The sequence below is a fragment of the Kogia breviceps genome, chromosome 12 (genome assembly GCF_026419965.1).
Source record: "Kogia breviceps isolate mKogBre1 chromosome 12, mKogBre1 haplotype 1, whole genome shotgun sequence".
Taxonomy (NCBI): Eukaryota; Metazoa; Chordata; class Mammalia; order Artiodactyla; family Physeteridae; genus Kogia; species Kogia breviceps.
The window spans coordinates 38,413,066-38,430,170 of record NC_081321.1 but is presented as its reverse complement, the minus strand read 5'-3'; the positions used below and the strand labels follow the sequence as shown (position 1 = coordinate 38,430,170).

Sequence of the window (17,105 nt, the reverse complement as noted above, 5' to 3'; positions counted from 1 at the left end):
AAGCATCAACAAAACTAAAGGACAACCTACCGAACTTGGAGAAAATATTAACATTGGTATGTCTAATAAGGGGCAATATCTAAAACATGTAAAAAGCTCATACAACTCAATATCATAAAAACAGCCTGATTAAAAATGGGCAGATTGCCTGAATAGACATTTTTCCAAAGGAGATACAGATGGCCAACAGGCACATGCAAAGATGCTCAACATCACTAATCATCAGGGAACTGCAAATCAAAACCACAATGGGTTATTACCTCACACCTGTCAGAATGGCTATCATCAAAAAGACAACAAATAATAAATATTGGCGAGAATGTGGAGAAAAGGGACCCCTAGTACACTGTTGGTGGGAATGTACATCGGTACAGCCCCTGTGGAAAACAGTATAGAGTTTCCTCAAAAATAAAAATAGAACTATCATATTATCCAGTGACTCCACTCCTGGTTATATATCCAAAGAAAATGAAAAAACACTAATTTGAAAAGATATATGTACCCCAATGTTCATAGCAGCATTATTCACAATAGCCAAGATATGGAAGCAACCTAAGTGTCCACCAACAGATGAATGGATAAAGAAGCTGTGATTATATATATATATATATATATATATATATATATATATATATATATATATATATATAAAATCATACACACACACACAATGGCATATTACTCAGCCATTAAAAAAAGCATGAAAATTTGCCATTTGCAACAACATGGATGGACCTGAAGAGTATTATGCTTGGTGACATAAGGCAGACAGAAAGACAAATACTGTATGTTTTCGCTTACATGTGTAATGTTAAAAATAAAACAAATGAATGAATATAACAACACAGAAACATACTTAGAGGTACAGAGAACAAACTAGTGGTTACCAGTGAGGAGAGGGGTGAGAGGAGAGACAAGATAGGGGAGAGGGATTAAGAGGTACAAACTAGTAGGTATAAATTAAATAAGCAACACAAATATATTGTACAGCACAGGGAGTATAGCCAATATATTATAATTACTTTAAATGGGGTATAATCTATAAAAATATTAAATCACTGCTGTATACCTGTAACTAATATAATATTGTAAATCAACTATACTTCAATTTAAAAAAAGACAACAAAAACCTAAATTAAGAAACTATACTATGTCAGTGAGAAATCTGCTTAGAGTAAGTTTTTGCACTATAAAATAATGGCAGTTTGAGATTACACCACTTTGAAGCCGTCTGCCTGTAACATGATATTTCACAAGTGCTAGAATTCCCTGGTGATCCAGTGTTTAGGACTCCGTGCTTTCACTGCAGGGGGCCTGGGTTCGATCCCTGGTCAGGGAACTAAGATTTTGCAAGCCTTGCAGCACAGCCAAAAAAAGAAAAAACAAGTGCTGTCTTGACCCAGTCTTCCTGCCATCACTGAAACCCTCTATTCCACTTAACCTGCAATTTGTCAAATCCCCATCCCAAGTACTTCCCTTATCAGGCTCTAACATTCCTGGGTTATTTTTCTTTTTTTTTTGGCTGTGTCAGGTCTTAGCTGCGGCCTGAGGGGTCTTCGTTGCAGCCTGCGGGATCTTTGTTGTGGCTCGCGGGCTTCTCTCTAGTTATGGCCTGCAGGTTTCCTCTCTCTAGTTGTGACGCATGGGCTCCAGAGTGCATGGGCTCTGTAGTTTGCAGCACACAGGCTCTCTCGTTGAGGCACACGAGCTCAGTAGTTGTGGCACGCTGGCTTAGTTGCCCCACGGCATGCGGGATCTTAGTTCCCGGACCAGGGATGAACCCACATCACCTGCATTGGAAGGCTGATTCTCTACCACTGGACCGCCAGGGAAGTGCCCACTCTTGGGTTATAATACATATATACCCAAGTGCCAGAGGCCCCCTTCTCCATACCTATACCGAGGGACAGCCCCTTCTTTCTTAGGCCTGAAGAATTATTCAAAATACCCAATACCCTAGAAGCTTATGAAACCTAGCTACTCCATCCTGTTTGCCATACATAAGCATTTCCTGCAGTTCCAGCTTACTGTTACCTGTCCCTGGGTGCAAATTCCTGTGTGGCCGTGTGTGACAGCCTTGTCTGGTTTGGAGCTATAAGTAACAAAGAGTTCTGCCTTTCATCTATCTGTCTTTGAGTTGTGTCCCACCATAAAAAAAACTTTAAATCTTATAAAACATCTAGTCTTACCCTGACTGCAACACCAGCTGTCACTAACTGACAGCTGCTTGTACTTGGTTCACTATTTACACTGACTACAAATTATTTCTGCCAAGTAGTGCCAATTGCCAACTTCTTGCCTTTAAATAGTGCTTTATAAGTTTTACACCATATGCCTATATTTTTACTTAATTTAGTCCTCACAACAGCTTTTAAGGAAAAAAAGGCATGACACTACACCAATTTGATTGATGAGGTTAAGGCTCTGATCTGTCACCCAGAGGCAAAGCCAGAACTAAAAACAAATCTTCTGGTTCTTAGTTTAGTGCTATTTCTAGCACAACCTTGTGCCCACCATTCAATTTAGCACTGTCTTTTAAATTAAAATTTTCCTATTTAAAGAGTACACAAGAAACTTAACTCCTTGTAAGGCCACTCCTTTCCTCCCCCTCAATATCAAGGACAATAGGACTTAAGGGTAAGCCACAGAACTCCCTAAGCCTTGACACCATCACCACCATTGCCAAGCATGATTTAAGGGACCTCGGAACTCTGGCACTTGTGGAAAGACAGCCCCTCTAGCCTTAACTCTGTCCACAATAGGATTGAAAGAGGGTCCACAAGTGCAGCACGCTTCTAATGAGATCCTCATTCTACCACACACACCTCATCTACTCACTCCCAGCCAACCCTTATCCCTCACCTCACCACTGACAAGATGACTGGACCAGTCCCAAGAAGGGGGCTATAATTAGAACTGATTATCCACCTACCCCTGAGAGTACTAATCCCTTCATGTCCTATATCTCTGCTTACAACACAAGAATCCTTGGCCTCCAGATCATTCCTCATCATAGAGATTCTTACCCTAGCACAGTCCTCTACACTGCCTAATTTGAATTAGACTCTAACCCCCAAAATAACATCTAACTCCTTCCACTGTGACCTCTGGAATTCAGGATCTGTCATCAATAAAATCCCCTTGCCATAGCTTGAATGCTTGTGACCTCCCAAAATTCATTTATTGGAACCTAATCCCCAATGTGATGGCATTTGGATGTGCAGCCTTCAAGGAAGTGATTAGGTCATGAGGGCAGAGCCCTCATAAATGGGATTAATGTCCTTATAAAAGAGGCCTCAGAGAGCTCCCTCACCCCTTTGGTCATGTGAAGACACCGCAAGAAGACACCGGAAAGCATTTTTCACCAGACACTGAATCTGTCAGTGCCTTAATCTTAGACTTCTCAGCCTCCAGAAATGTGAAAGCAAATGTTAGTTGTTTATAAGCCACCCAGTCTATGGTATTTTGTTGCCACAACCAGAACAGACTAAGATACTCCTATATCTTTCAACCTCTTTGATAGATGTTTTTTTCACCTCCTTTATCTAACTGAAACCTGGCTACCTCTTGAGGAAAAAGCATGCTTCCTTTGCAGTCCTCTCAAGGGCGTGACTATTTTTTCTCCTACAACTTACACACCAATGCTTTTCAAATTGTAAACTGCAACCCATCTATGGTTTATGAAATCTAAATCGTGGGTAGGAAATAGAAAACTTTAAAAGTAAAGTAATAGAAAACATCAGCATATACTGCATGAGGTTAAGGTGAGTATTGTTCCATGAAAGATTTTTTAAAATTATAATAAATGATGACTTTCAAATATATGTTTTTTCAAATATTTTTTCATATACAATATATGAAATTTGAAAGCCACTGCTTTACACCTTCTAGGGTTAGAAGTAGAGTAAATATTCTCTTTGCTCTTCATTGCTGCCTCAAGTACCACTTTCCTCCTTCCTCCCTAAATAATGTCCTGATCCTTTGAGACATCAAGCCATTCCACACACTACCTTTCCTTGTTATTATCACCTACAATAGTCATGGTCATTCTCCTTCTTTCATTAAAGACTCCCTCAACTAGCTTGCTATCTCACTCTCCATAACCCCATCATCATTCCTGGTAATATCCATGTGGACGATCCATCTTATGGCCTGGGTTCGACTGCACAAGTATGATCGTTAAAATACTGAAACATTTTCATAGCCACTAGTGCCTCTGAGACCCTGCAAAGCACGATAGGCTACATTCATTTTGATGGATCCATGCCTACCCTAGTACTGGCAGTTAAATATTTTGATTACTATCCCTGCTAATACCAAGCCTCTCAGTTCCTTGACTTTTTCTTACCTTAAATGATCTTGTCTACCACCTCAGTCACCCATTTTTACAATCATATCCTATATCTAGTTATTACCAACAGCTGCAACCCCCATCCTAATCTCCAGTTAAAGCATCCTACTCTACCACCTACACCTTCAGCTTCAACCAATTTGTCTACCTCACTGAGACTCAGGAATAAAATTTATCTTTCATCCCATCTTTGCTCTGTCCCACCCTACTAAAGTCTTCTTTGCATCCATTATACAGCTTCAATTCCTAGGTCTTATCATTTACTATATTCTTACTATGTATTAAATTGTCTATTTTGTCAACTGAAAAAAATGCACAATGTGACAGTTGTGAGTTAAGTTTTATTGGGGGCAAAATGAGGACTATAGCCTGGGAGACAGCCGCTCAGATAGCTCTGAGGAATTGCTTCGAAGAGGTAGGGGGGGAGGTCAGCGTATATGTGATTTTGCTGAAGGGCGATACATGCAATCAAACACACACTTTGGCAGAAGGTTACTGCTGGTCACAAGAAGGTTGCTGACAGTCACAAGGAATAGATGTCTTCATTAATGATTTTAGTGCTTTCCTAGATTTGAGAAGATGCAAGAAATTGGGCTCATAAAACCTTCTCCTGAAAATATCTAACTATCTGAAGGCCTGTTCTGTCAGTTTTTCCCAGAGCACAGAGTGCCTCATTCCTGACCTCCACCCTGAACTCCTTTTAGGGTGTGTTGAGGTCAGCAACTACACTGGCTAGTGACCTAATCCTTGTAGAGGCAGATGGCGAGTGACAATTTTAAGGTGGCAATTTACATCATCTCATTTACTCTTCACAACAACCTTACAAAGTAGGTATAATTATTTTCATTTTATTAATTAGGTAACAGGTATATCTACATAAATCTGCCCAGGATTATAAAGATAAAAAGTGAGATTCTACGATTTTAAATGTCTGAACCACTATTTCCTTAAATGTAAACTAGGGATAAAGATAATTTATCTATCTCCCTGAGTTGTGAAGATCACATGTACACAAAAGCACTTTGTAAATTGTGAAGTGCTCTACAAATACCAGTTTTAATTATTGACTACTGACTAGGGGACCCTTACCCTTTCTTTCCGCAGGAATCCTAACCTGACACTTCCCTCAACCTTCCTCTTTCCTTTATAGTCCTAGACATAGAAGACGCAAACAGCTGCACTGCCCTGTTGGTAGAAAACTCATCTCTGACATCAAGCTTCAAAACTTTGAATGGAAGAAAAGCAGTGTCATAAATGGTGACTAGGCTCTAATTAGCAACTAGAGGTATGGTTTATTATAGCGGAAAAGGTTTTTGTGAGCCAAGCTGCTAATTCATTGCAATCAACTGACTAATAAAGAAACTCTTATAACACAATCCTAAACTGGTGAACACCTGCCTTATACCTTTTTATTCAAACCACAGCAGAACAAGAGTTCAGAAATGAAGGAGCTAAGGCTGATAGGCAAGATACTGAGTCTCTTAAGGTCTTTTGAAGTCCAACGGAGAACTTGAAACATTAAATGACTGTGACCTCTCCCTGAGCCCCAGGAAGAACACTGCTGTGTCTTGAGGAACTCTGTACTCCACACACTAGAATCTGGCTTTGGGTCCAACTCATCCCATTCTGTCGTTCTGAACTCTATCAACAGGGCAGCCCTGGATGACCAAGTTTCCTTAGAATGATACAACTGGACCCACCAGGTATATCACTTCCTTATAACACTAAATATAGTGACTCTCTATTACTTGACATGGCAAATTAAAAAACTTTGACCCACTATTCCAATCTTTCTATCAATTTCCCCATTTCTTCTCTACTCTAGATAGGCATGTCCACACCTGTGTGTTCTTCACCCCACAGCAGGTACACTTCTGCCTTCTGATTCTACCCAAGATGCTGTTCCTACATTTTGCCTTCAAAGCTGATCTTGAAACTCTTCCACCAGAAAGTCTTAAAAAGATGGAATCACCTGCCAGCTACTCACTGCATATTTAATTACCCCACCTTACACAGGAGTTTGGACTCGTCCATATATTACTGTGAAAGGTAAAGTACCACTCTGGTGACAGGTGCACCAGATTATAAGTCTAAGGCCAGGTTCAATTCCTAATTTTGCCTTTTGGCTCACTCAATGCTCCTAAACCCATGCTGAGATAATATCTACAGTTTGCCAATTGAAAGCTAAAGAGATGGCACATTAAAGCTAATAAGCTAAATATAAAGGTATTTTATAGTTTTTTTCCCTGTGATGTTAAAAAACAAAGTTCTGGGGCTTCCCTGGTGGCGCAGTGGTTGAGAGTCTGCCTGCCGATGCAGGGGACACGGGTTCGTGCCCCGGTCCGGGAAGATCCCACATGCTGCGCAGCGGCTGGGCCCGTGAGCCATGGCCGCTGAGCCTGCGCATCCGGAGCCTGTGCTCCGCAACGGGAGAGGCCACAACAGTGAGAGGCCCGCGTACCACAAAACAAAACAAAGTTCTGGCATAAAGTAGATGTTTATTAAATATTAATGACCCATTACTGTGCCATCAGGTCAAAGATGACTATTTTGCCTCCTTTTTCTTTCCTTTTTTGATATAAGCTGCCAGCTCTCCCCAAATCTCTCTTTCAAGGAAAGTCAGCTTGGTTATTTAATTTAATTTATGTGTGACAGAGGCAATGCTAATTGTTCATCAAACCCCATTTCCTTTTCTACTGGGGTGCACACACTTTACAGCCACCCCTGCAGTTAGGTGGAACCATATGATCATGCACCTTAGTCATGAATTCTGGCTAAGGAAATGGGTGAAAATGATGTACAGCACTTCCAGGGCTTGTCCCTGATATCTCCAATAAGTCAGCCACAGCTTTCCTCCTTTATCTGAGGCCCACAGATTGGATGATTCCAAGGCAACAGGGGATGGTGGAACCACAAGATAGAAGAAACCTGGTCTTTCCATCATTGCAAGGAGCAGACACCCCACTCACTGGCTCCAACAAGCCTGCTACACACTGTGGCTTATGTGAAACATAGGCTTTTATTATGTTAAACCACTGAGACACTGGTATTGTTGACATACCCAGATTAACATACCTTGTATTTCTCACCTGTGGAAACAAATGCAAAGAACCCCTGGACTTAGTTCCAGGACCTGAGATACAAATCCTGGCTTTACCACCTCCCCCAAATACCCTATGATCTGCTCTAGAACATGGTCTATACCCTTTCTCAACTGCAAGTCTAGCACATTCTCCTCTTTTTCATTAATGGAGCCCTCCCCACTCTTCTCTCCCTTGAGACTTCTGTCAGGCCTTCTCTGACCTTCCACCCATACATGTTTACTTCTTTGCTCCTAGTGCAAAGTATATTCCTCTACTTCAGCATTTATCACATTTTATTGCAAATATTTGTTGACATGTGTTTCCACAGACTGAGTTCTTGAATCCACAGATAGACAATAAAATTGTACAGAATTGTTCGGATGATGAAGTAATGAATGTGATTTGTAGATTATAAACAGATTCTAATAGTAACCTGTTTATTCTGTTTTGTAGGCCCTTTCTCATCTTTTCCAGTCAAATCTGTCTAATGCTTCGAGGTAGCTTTGTCCAGTAGAAATATAATGTAAGCCGCAAATATAAACACCTTAGTACCCATATTTAAAAAGTTGAAAGAAGTAGGTGAAGTGAATATCAACAATACATTTTGGCCGAACATATTCAAAATATTGCTTATTAGCTATCGTATTTTGTTAATTAAGTCTTCTAAATCTGGTGTGTATGTTACAACACACCTCAATCCGGAGGCTGGTGGCTCCCACAAATTGGACAATGCAGCCGCAAGGCCGACTTCAGACACACGTCTTGGTGAAGTCAACCTCGTTCAGAATTAGTGACTCCTCCTCAACGCTCTCTCCAGCCCCTTATCATCACCCTGGCTATCTTGAAACCTAGAAGGTGAGCTTCTTGAGGAATTCCAGACCGTTGTCTCGAGAAATCTCTCTCACAGCGATCGTTGGCATGTGAGGAGCGGTTGTTAAATGTCGAGGTAATTAATGAACCTATGTGCAGAGAACCCCGCGGGAGGCCGCGTGGCCGGGACGGAAGATGGTCAGACAGGGAGAGGGCGGGGTCGAGCCGCCAAGGTCAGCCGGGATCCTGGCGCCTGGGCCCGCGGCGTCCAGGGGCGGCGGGCGCCGAGATGCGGGGCCGGGCGGCCTGGGGTCCCTGGAGCCGCAGCCTGTCCCCCGCCCCGGCCCCCACGCCCCTCGGCGCCGCCGCGGCCGCCGAGCCCCGGAAGCGGGCGGGGATTTCCTGTGCCCGCCCCGCCCGCGCCCGCGCCCGCCGGGCCGCCGTCTCCGCCTGTCGCTGGCTCCGCGGCCGCTGGCTCCGAGGAAGCGAGGGCAGAGGGGAGGGGCAGGCGGCGCCCGGGAGGGAGGCACCGGGCCGCAGGCCAAGACGACCGGGGTGAGTGGGGCCGGGCGGAGGGAGTCGCGGCTGGAGGGAGGGACGCCTGGCTTCCCGGGGCGGTGAGTGGGGCCGGTCACCCGTGGGGGCGGGGAGGAGGGTCGTCGCGGCCTCTGGGTCGCTGCCATTCGGGGGCGGGGGGGAGGTCGACCACACTGACATTCTGTGCTCGCCCCTCTCCTGCCTCCCCGTTCCCCCATCGTCGCTGTCAGGCCCCGCGGGTTCCCGCCGCTGTCACCGCGCGCAGGTTACCCCGCGGCTCCTTTTTCTTCACTTGCTCATGCCCCAGTTCACGAGAAACCTGTTTTCTGACCTCACTTCCCCTGCTCCAGCTCTGCCTCTCTCGGGTTCTCTGAAATCTGACCCTCTCCAGGGGCACTGTGACAAGGAGGGCAGAAGCAACCTTACTCCGGAGCGGGCGCCCGTCCCGCCCACGCCCCGCCCGGGGCAGGGGCCAGGCTTCTCTGACAGCGCGACTGTCCCTGTGTCCTTGGACTACTCATTTCGGTAGCATGGCCCTTTCTCTATCAAACAACACTCGCTGCAGAAACCAACTTTTGCAGGTGCCATGCCCCCCAGATACGTGAGAAAAGTGGGGAAGTGAAAGTCTTAGAACCCCGACTCCAGTAGGCCTGGGATCATCCTGGAGCCGGGAGAAACCAGGTTAGGGCTGACACCTTAACTGCCCAGGTGCTGGCTCTGAGAGAGAAAATATTTTAGCAAATGCAGTCTGAGGACAAGTACCTGCCCCCTCCTTTGCTGATATTTCTGCTAGCACTTCCACAGGTTTTCTGTCAGTGGTCTGGAGAGGCTCACATCTGGCCTGCGAAAGAGGCTTCCTATCAAGGGACTCTGCTTCTGGAGAGATGGAGAAGTGGGTCTCAGGTGTCCAGATATTTACCTAGAGGTAAAGTCCTGAAGGAGGACTTTCAAACGGAGCTAGAGAATGAGGAAGACATCTGGTGAAGAGGGGGAATCCATGCTTTACATGTTAAAAGTTAAGTGAACACAGGGGCTGGAATTCAGAGGAAAAAGCTAAAATGGAACTTTCCCTTTATTGCTTTATTGGGAATTTTCCTTTCTCATGAGAAGTCTCTGAAAAGGAAACCTTGTAAGCTGGGAATCAGTCCAGGATGCTCCCATGAGGCCCTGAGACATCTCTGGACTTCTGAGATGAAAGGGAAATTTGTTCCCTTCCTGTGCATTGACCTTAGAGTTCCCACCTACCTCTTTTGTCGAAGACAAATAGGCAAGAAAATGAACAACTTGACAGTTGTCATTACCTATCCTGGGCTCCTGGATTCTTGCAAATGTTTTTGGATGGATATGAGTGAGCCAGAACAGTTACCAAGGTTATGACCTGTTTTGGGGAGACTTTCACTGGCTCTGACTGCTTGGGCATTGAGTAAGAGTCACAAAAATATGATGTTGCCAAGCAAAAAGGGACTCTTCACAGTCTCACAGACCACTTCCCTGCTGTGAGGCAGGGAGACCGCTATCACAACACAACCTGTCCTGCTCCTAAGACGTCCAGAGCAAAAGGCCTTCAACCAGGTCCTATGCACTGCAGGATTATTAGGCATTTTAAAAAATCTAACTTAAATCTCTTCTTTTGCAATCAGGAGAAGAGATCTACATAGAGAGAAAACACCTCTCTTTTTATTCATTGGCCGCATCATTCATCAGCCTTCTTCCCTAGTCAAGAGAAGACTATGTCCATTGTTTTGAACTTTCCCCCAATGTACATATTTCCCATCCCTTTCTTCACTTTTGTTTCTTTTGATGGAACACACTCTGGCTTCACCATACGCTTCTTTAAAATTGAATATGTTTTTATAATGAGATATGACTGGTTCTATGCTGTGTCTCAGGTTCTTTCCTGTGTCTTAAATCACAGGGCTGTTAATTCACCCCAGGGTCATGTTAGCAGCACCTGCTTCCCCTTTTTCTACCTAGTTCAAACACCTTCTGTTCTTTTTTTCTTTTCCCAATCAGACATTAGCTCCTCACTGACCAACAGTTTCTCTTATCTTTTAGGGTTGCTTTAGAGTCTTATACCTGCTTTCCAAGTTATTGATCTTTCTACCATATTTACTACCAGTTCTCATTTTCTACAACAGAGTGACAAGTTATATGTCTGTTTGTTGAGGCTTGTCCTAAGTAAGGCACCATTTGGTACAGCCTCATAAAAAATACACCCTTTGACTAGGACTTCTACCTATAGTAATCATTTCATTCTAAACTAACTGATAAGAATGGGATTTGTGGCAGAAAATCTTATGTGTAATTACATCTGTTTTTGTTGAGTGCAATTCTGTTTGCATCCCGTCCTGCATATTTCCAGATTGCTTACATTCAGTGGTTGAAATTTCCAGTTAAGTATTTTCAGTTGTTGAAGTTAATTGATAGCTTTTGAATTTCCAGGATTGTTCTTTTTTTTTAATGGAGTTCTTCCAGCCCCAAAATAACCATTTGTGCTTTGCTATGTAGCACCTGCTCTTTTCTGGCTCAGGTTCAATTGATTGGAACACATCAAGCTTTTAAAGTTCATCTTTCATCAAGCTCCTCCTATCCCGTGTCATCTTTTATCCCTGGGCTGTTCTCCATAACTCCCTTAGGAATATCACCCCTTTCCATTTTCATGGGCATAACTGATACGAATTTGTTCCAGGTCACAATTTGGGTTTGTAGCAAAAATGCTTTCAGAACAGACAGCAGCCCTGGGGACAGGATGGGAGTCAATGAGTGTTCAGCTGGATGGAGCAGAGCCCCAGATGGAAAGGGGAAGCCAGGAAGAGGGGCCGTGGAGAACAGCACCAGGGGCACTGGAGCACCTGTGCTGTGACCTTGAAGAGGAGCCACAGTCGCTTCAGGACAAGGGTGAGAGCCCGGAGGGGGTGTGTGTGGGAAGCACAGTGCAGAGAATAGTCTTCTAATCTCTGTTGAAAAAGCAGAGTTAAAAATCCCCAAATTGCCATGGACTGACTGAACAGCATAGTCAGTACCAGGACTAGGTCACAGAAATATAAGGAACTTCTGGGCTCTGGTCACAGAAATATTAATATAATGAACACCTGGATTCTGCAAACCATGTAACTGGGCTTCTCCCGTTTCTTGCATAATCACTCCCTCCACATGTTACATGGTTAGTGGTAACAAATATGGGAGACAAAGGAAGTGACAGAAACACTGACTGCTGTTGGAAAACACACTCAGTAAAATGTACTTCACAAGATGAAAATTACATTCAAATAATATAAATTCAAACCACAGCTAGTTGAGTAGAAATGGATGAGATAAATGCTCTACTAACAACCACTCAGTACCCTTTCAGGATATTTTGAGGGAGGGTCTTTTCTACTACATTTATGCATTTGAGTCTTACCAATGGGTATAAATATAGAAAAAAAAAGTGACCCTTAAGCCCCTCTAAAATAGGGCCCAGGCTCTAGTTGGGAAAGGATGGATGCTCCATCTCTAATGGTTCCTCTCTCCCCTCACCAGCTCAGTCGGCTCCCTGGGTTCCTGCCATTCCCCAGGAAGGGAGCACTGGAGATTGGGAGATGGCAGCTGCACTTCTTGCAGCTGGATCACAGGTGGGCTGTGTTCTTCCCTTGGCCCCTCTCAGGGTTTTCTCAACGCTGCCTTTCTACAGCCTTTGCGTCATTCCATTGATTTGTCATTTCACATGATCACTAATGGTATGTCCATTTTATGTCTGAACAGATTCTGTCCCCTTCCAAGGGGCTCATAATACCCTTTTAAAAAATGAATGGAGGCATGATGAGAAGAAGGGAATTCCTAGAGGTTAGGTTATTGTTTTTTTCCCTTAATGGATGGCTGTGCTATCCACAGGGGGAATTTAAGAACAATTCATTAATGTCCTTTAAGAAATAAATCTGGAAAGATTAGAAAAGGAGGACCTGAAGGAAACTTGGAAGAACATAAAGTAGACAGGATTGGGTGGATGACAGAGCATTTATGGAAAAGAATAGAAGATAGAAAGATGTAAAAAAGGGGCAGAGCCAGAGAGAGAAAACAGGTTTAGATTCAGAAGGCAAGGGGAGAGCCATGGGAAGACAGCAATAGTAGTAGTAGTATCCATACTCCCAAAGTGCTTACCATGCTTGCTGTTCTCTGAGTGCTTTATGTACATTAACTCATTTTACCCTGAGAGAAACTCAGTTATCCCCATTTTACAGATGAGAAAATTGGACAGGTAAAGATTAAGGCACTTGTGTAAGGTCATACTGCTAATAAGAGTGGCAGAGCTAGGAGTCATTTGGCTCCAGAATCTGGGCTCCTAACTGCCATACTATGCTGCCTTAAAAGATAAGGATATGGCATAATAGGGGAAGGGGGCAAGAAAGAATATTTTATCTATATTCTTTTGTGCTGATGGGAAAGGAAAGGTCAAGTGGAGAAAGGAGGAGCTAGTACACAATTTCTACAAGGTAAAGAATAAGGCCAGTGAGAAGAGACTGGGCAGACACCTGTATCTAAACAGAGGGACCAAAGAGTTTGTGGTGCCTCCAACTTCTTATGGTCCCAATTTGGGAGACTTCTCTACAGCCGTTATCCTCGCTCATTCACCAGACCATTACCTTTACCCCTTTCCTCATTTCCTCTTCACCAAAACCAAGTGCCCTGCCCAGGGACCTCTGAGCAGTTCTTTTTCTAGACACTCTTGCCCTCTCCCCTCTACTACTACCTCAGCCTTTTATACTGAGAACCCATTTTCCTTAAAGAACAGCTGCTGACAGATGATGCTACATTTTGTTTCAGGGCCTGGTAACCATCAAGGATGTGTCCCTGTGTTTCTCTCAGGAGGAGTGGCGGAGCCTGGACCCTTCTCAGACAGACTTTTATGGAGAATACGTCATGCAGGAAAACTGTGGGATAGTGGTCTCTCTAAGTAAGCATGACCTTCCCCAGCTACTAAATGACTGTACTCTGGGAGAATGGAGTCATCTGCTTCAGGGCTGTTGGACAGCGTCTATTTGGGGTTATTTTCTAGGCAGAGAATCTGTCTAGGCTTCCACTAGAGAAAGAACACTAGAGTTAATTCAAAGGGAATGGAAGTAAAGTGTCATATTTTAAAAAACAACAAAATGATGTGAATTATTAGAGAAGAGAACTTTAGGCTCTTCTTGGTTGGGAATTGGGAGGTTCTTTCAAAGCAGAGAGAAAGACACCTAAGAGATGGAACTCAGTCCTTGGAAACTCAGAAACCGCCTAGGGAAAGATGGGAGTGTAGGTGGAGAGACAGCTGCAGTAGGGCTAATTAAGTGAAGTTATGACCAGAAAAGACAGTTGGACTGGAAGTATTTGAAATCTGAGTGGAAGAGAACACTTATTGGGAAGAAAGTATGATTTTCTGAAAGAAAGAAGAGGGACTGAACAGAAACGGGAGGCGGGAAGAGGGAAAGGCTTGTATGTGGCCTTCTGTCTTTATTTTTTAATATTTCTCTACTGATGTGGTTGTGCTGTGTCTTAGCTGCGGCATGCAGGATCTAGTTCCCTGACCAGGGATCGAACCTGGGCCCCCTGCCTTGGGAGCATGGAGTCTTAACCGCTGTACCACCAGGGAAGTCCCCTGGGCTTTTTTTAATCTATAGAGTTCCAGGGAATAATCTAGGAAACAGCTTTTTTCAGAAATGAGAATTACAGTTGAACTAACTGACATCTCTGTTTTCCTTTCCCATGGGCAGGATTTCCAATCCCCAAACTGGATATGCTTTCTCAACTAGAAGGCGGGGAAGAACAATGGGTCCCTGACCCCCAGGACTTAGAAGAGAGGGACATTCTGAAGGTCACATATACAGGTAATGACGTAGAATACACGCAACCACGGCCTTCACCCCTTTTGGAGTTTCGTCATTACATGTCCCTCTAATCCCTCCTCTGCCTCAGAGAGTTATAGTACTGAAAGGTTTAGAGATCTTTTTCTTCAAAAGCAAGAGGGTGTAACACAGTGGTTTAGAGGGCAGGCTCTGGAGCTAAACTTCGTGGATCTGAATCCAGGACCATACCTGTGGAACCCTGGAAAAGTCATTAACTATCTTTGGGTTCCCCATCTATAAATTATTGTGAGATTTAAATATGTAACCATAGTAGAACAGTACCAGCCACATAATAAGCACTCAATAAATGTTAATTGTTGTTGTTGTTCAACCTGCCACCCATTGTGGAAATGCCTTCCACAATGTCTCTAGTGCTGACAGGTGGTCACCCAGCCAGTGATGACTGTAGCACATTTCTTAACTCTCTCCATCTATGCTTAGGCAGGAAGATGGTGATTAATAGTTTTTTTTAAGTGCTAAATAAATAACAGTAATAAATAAGTAACAACAATAGCATAGACCATTTACTAGTGCTTACTATATGCAGGTGCTATCCTATCTGTCTTATAACATCTATCTTATAATGATTCCCATTTTACAGAAGAAGAAATGAAAGCCTACAGAAGTTAAGTGGGAAAGCTGAGATTCAAAATTGGGTATCTGTCTCCTAAGCCTAGGCTTTTAACCTCTGTACCTCTTGCACTGTCTTAAACAACATTAAAATCTGTTCTCTCAGCCTTTATGGGGTGAGGTTTAGGCCCTAATAGGCGTCATACAACCTCACCTATGACTCAGGTCCTGGGGTACTCCCTTGTGACTCCCCTCTTGGGGTCGGTATTTTCCCTTCTCCACAGGAGATGGAAGTGAGCACGAAGGGGATACCCCTGAACTAGAAGCAGAACCTCCCAGAATGTTATCTAGTGTGTCTGAAGATACCGTTCTCTGGAACCCAGAGCAGGATGAGAGCTGGGATTCCATGCCCAGGAGCTCCAGAGGCATGCTCCTTGGCCCACCGTTTCTTCAGGAAGATAGCTTCTCAAACCTTCTGTGTAGCACAGAAATGGATTCCCTGTTAAGACCACACACATGCCCCCAGTGTGGGAAACAGTTTGTGTGGGGCTCCCACCTTGCCAGGCACCAGCAAACACACACTGGGGAGAGGCCCTACAGCTGCCTCAAGTGTGAGAAGAGCTTTGGGAGAAGACATCACCTGATCCGACACCAGAAAACCCACCTACATGACAAGCCCAGCAAGTGCTCTGAGTGTGGCAAGAATTTCCGATGCAACTCCCATCTGGCCAGCCACCAGAGAGTACATGCAGAAGGCAAGTCCTGCAAGGGCCAAGAGGTTGGAGAGAGCCCTGGGGCTCGGAAGCGGCAGCGCGCTCCACCAGTGCCAAAGTGCCACGTGTGCACTGAGTGTGGGAAGAGCTTTGGCCGACGGCACCACCTGGTGAGACACTGGCTGACACACACCGGGGAGAAGCCCTTCCAGTGCCCGCGCTGTGAGAAGAGCTTCGGCCGTAAACATCACCTGGACAGGCACCTGCTGACCCACCAGGGACAGAGTCCCCGGAGCAGCTGGGACAGAGGGACATCTGTCTTTTGAAATCTGTTTCTGTTGCAGCTGTGGTCACATCTTTCAACCGGTGCTACCAGGAGTCTCTGCCAGAGCTGACCCTCTCCTGCACCCCCGTGGCCAGAGTCATGAGTCCCAGTCCATCCCTAGAAAGATGAGGTTCCAGCATTGGCCAGAGTATTTCTCTCACCAGTTCTATGAGATGCCACATAAAGTAGAGTTCTTTGGGCAAAACTTTTGGGAAACAATGCCTACTGCATAGGCTGATATTCAGCCTGAGCCCATTCTCCAGGGTACTGTAGTACCAGCAGTTTTTGGCTAAGGCCCAAACTGCTTGGATTGGTTGGTTGGAGCTTATGCCATACCAGTCATTAAATATTTTGAGTATCACCCTTCCATAACATAACTATTCTCTCTCTCTGTATGAATGTATGTATATATATATATATATATATATATATATATATGAAGAGAAAGACCATATTGGCATATTAAAGGCTCTGAAAATTTATGCAGTAGAGCAAATGGTTAAGCCTCTTTTAATACAGTGTTTCCTAAATTTATTTGACTTCAGTATCCTTTTTATCTCACATCCCACAGAACTGGTGACTCCGTGAAACATATTGGTGAACACTGGGTTAGAGAGTAACGAGGAAACAGGAAAGAGACAGTGATCAGGCACCCAGAGCCCCCTTTTTTATCCAGATGAAAGCTGGGGGGCAGACCTCATTCTTGTGTGGGCCCATCATCCTTACACCGATCATCTGAATATACATCCACACCTCTCACCCAACCTGCTGAAAAACAGAAACAATAACCTCACCCCTATTCCTGCTCCCTTCATCCTGCATATACATATATCCAGCTGAGAGATCACACTACAG

The 17,105-nt window shown here is 44.2% G+C and overlaps 1 protein-coding gene across 3 annotated transcripts; it reads left to right on the top strand.

Moving 5' to 3' along the window:
* The first annotated feature begins 8,676 nt into the window (after positions 1 to 8,676).
* ZNF641 (zinc finger protein 641) lies at positions 8,677 to 16,641 on the top strand. 3 transcript variants are annotated; one of them, XM_059080634.2, is made up of 6 exons: positions 8,677 to 8,799; positions 11,471 to 11,679; positions 12,304 to 12,395; positions 13,585 to 13,714; positions 14,511 to 14,624; positions 15,497 to 16,641. In XM_059080634.2, the coding sequence occupies exons 2-6, from the start codon at positions 11,496 to 11,498 to the stop codon at positions 16,249 to 16,251; spliced, it is 1,275 nt and encodes a 424-aa protein (XP_058936617.1). In that variant the 5' UTR covers positions 8,677 to 8,799; positions 11,471 to 11,495; the 3' UTR covers positions 16,252 to 16,641. The 3 variants fall into 3 exon arrangements, with proteins under 3 accessions (XP_058936617.1, XP_066866747.1, XP_058936619.1); XM_067010646.1 differs by having other exon boundaries at positions 8,721 to 8,799; positions 13,627 to 13,714; XM_059080636.2 differs by lacking the exon at positions 8,677 to 8,799 and adding an exon at positions 8,810 to 8,861.
* Positions 16,642 to 17,105: the final 464 nt, after the last annotated feature.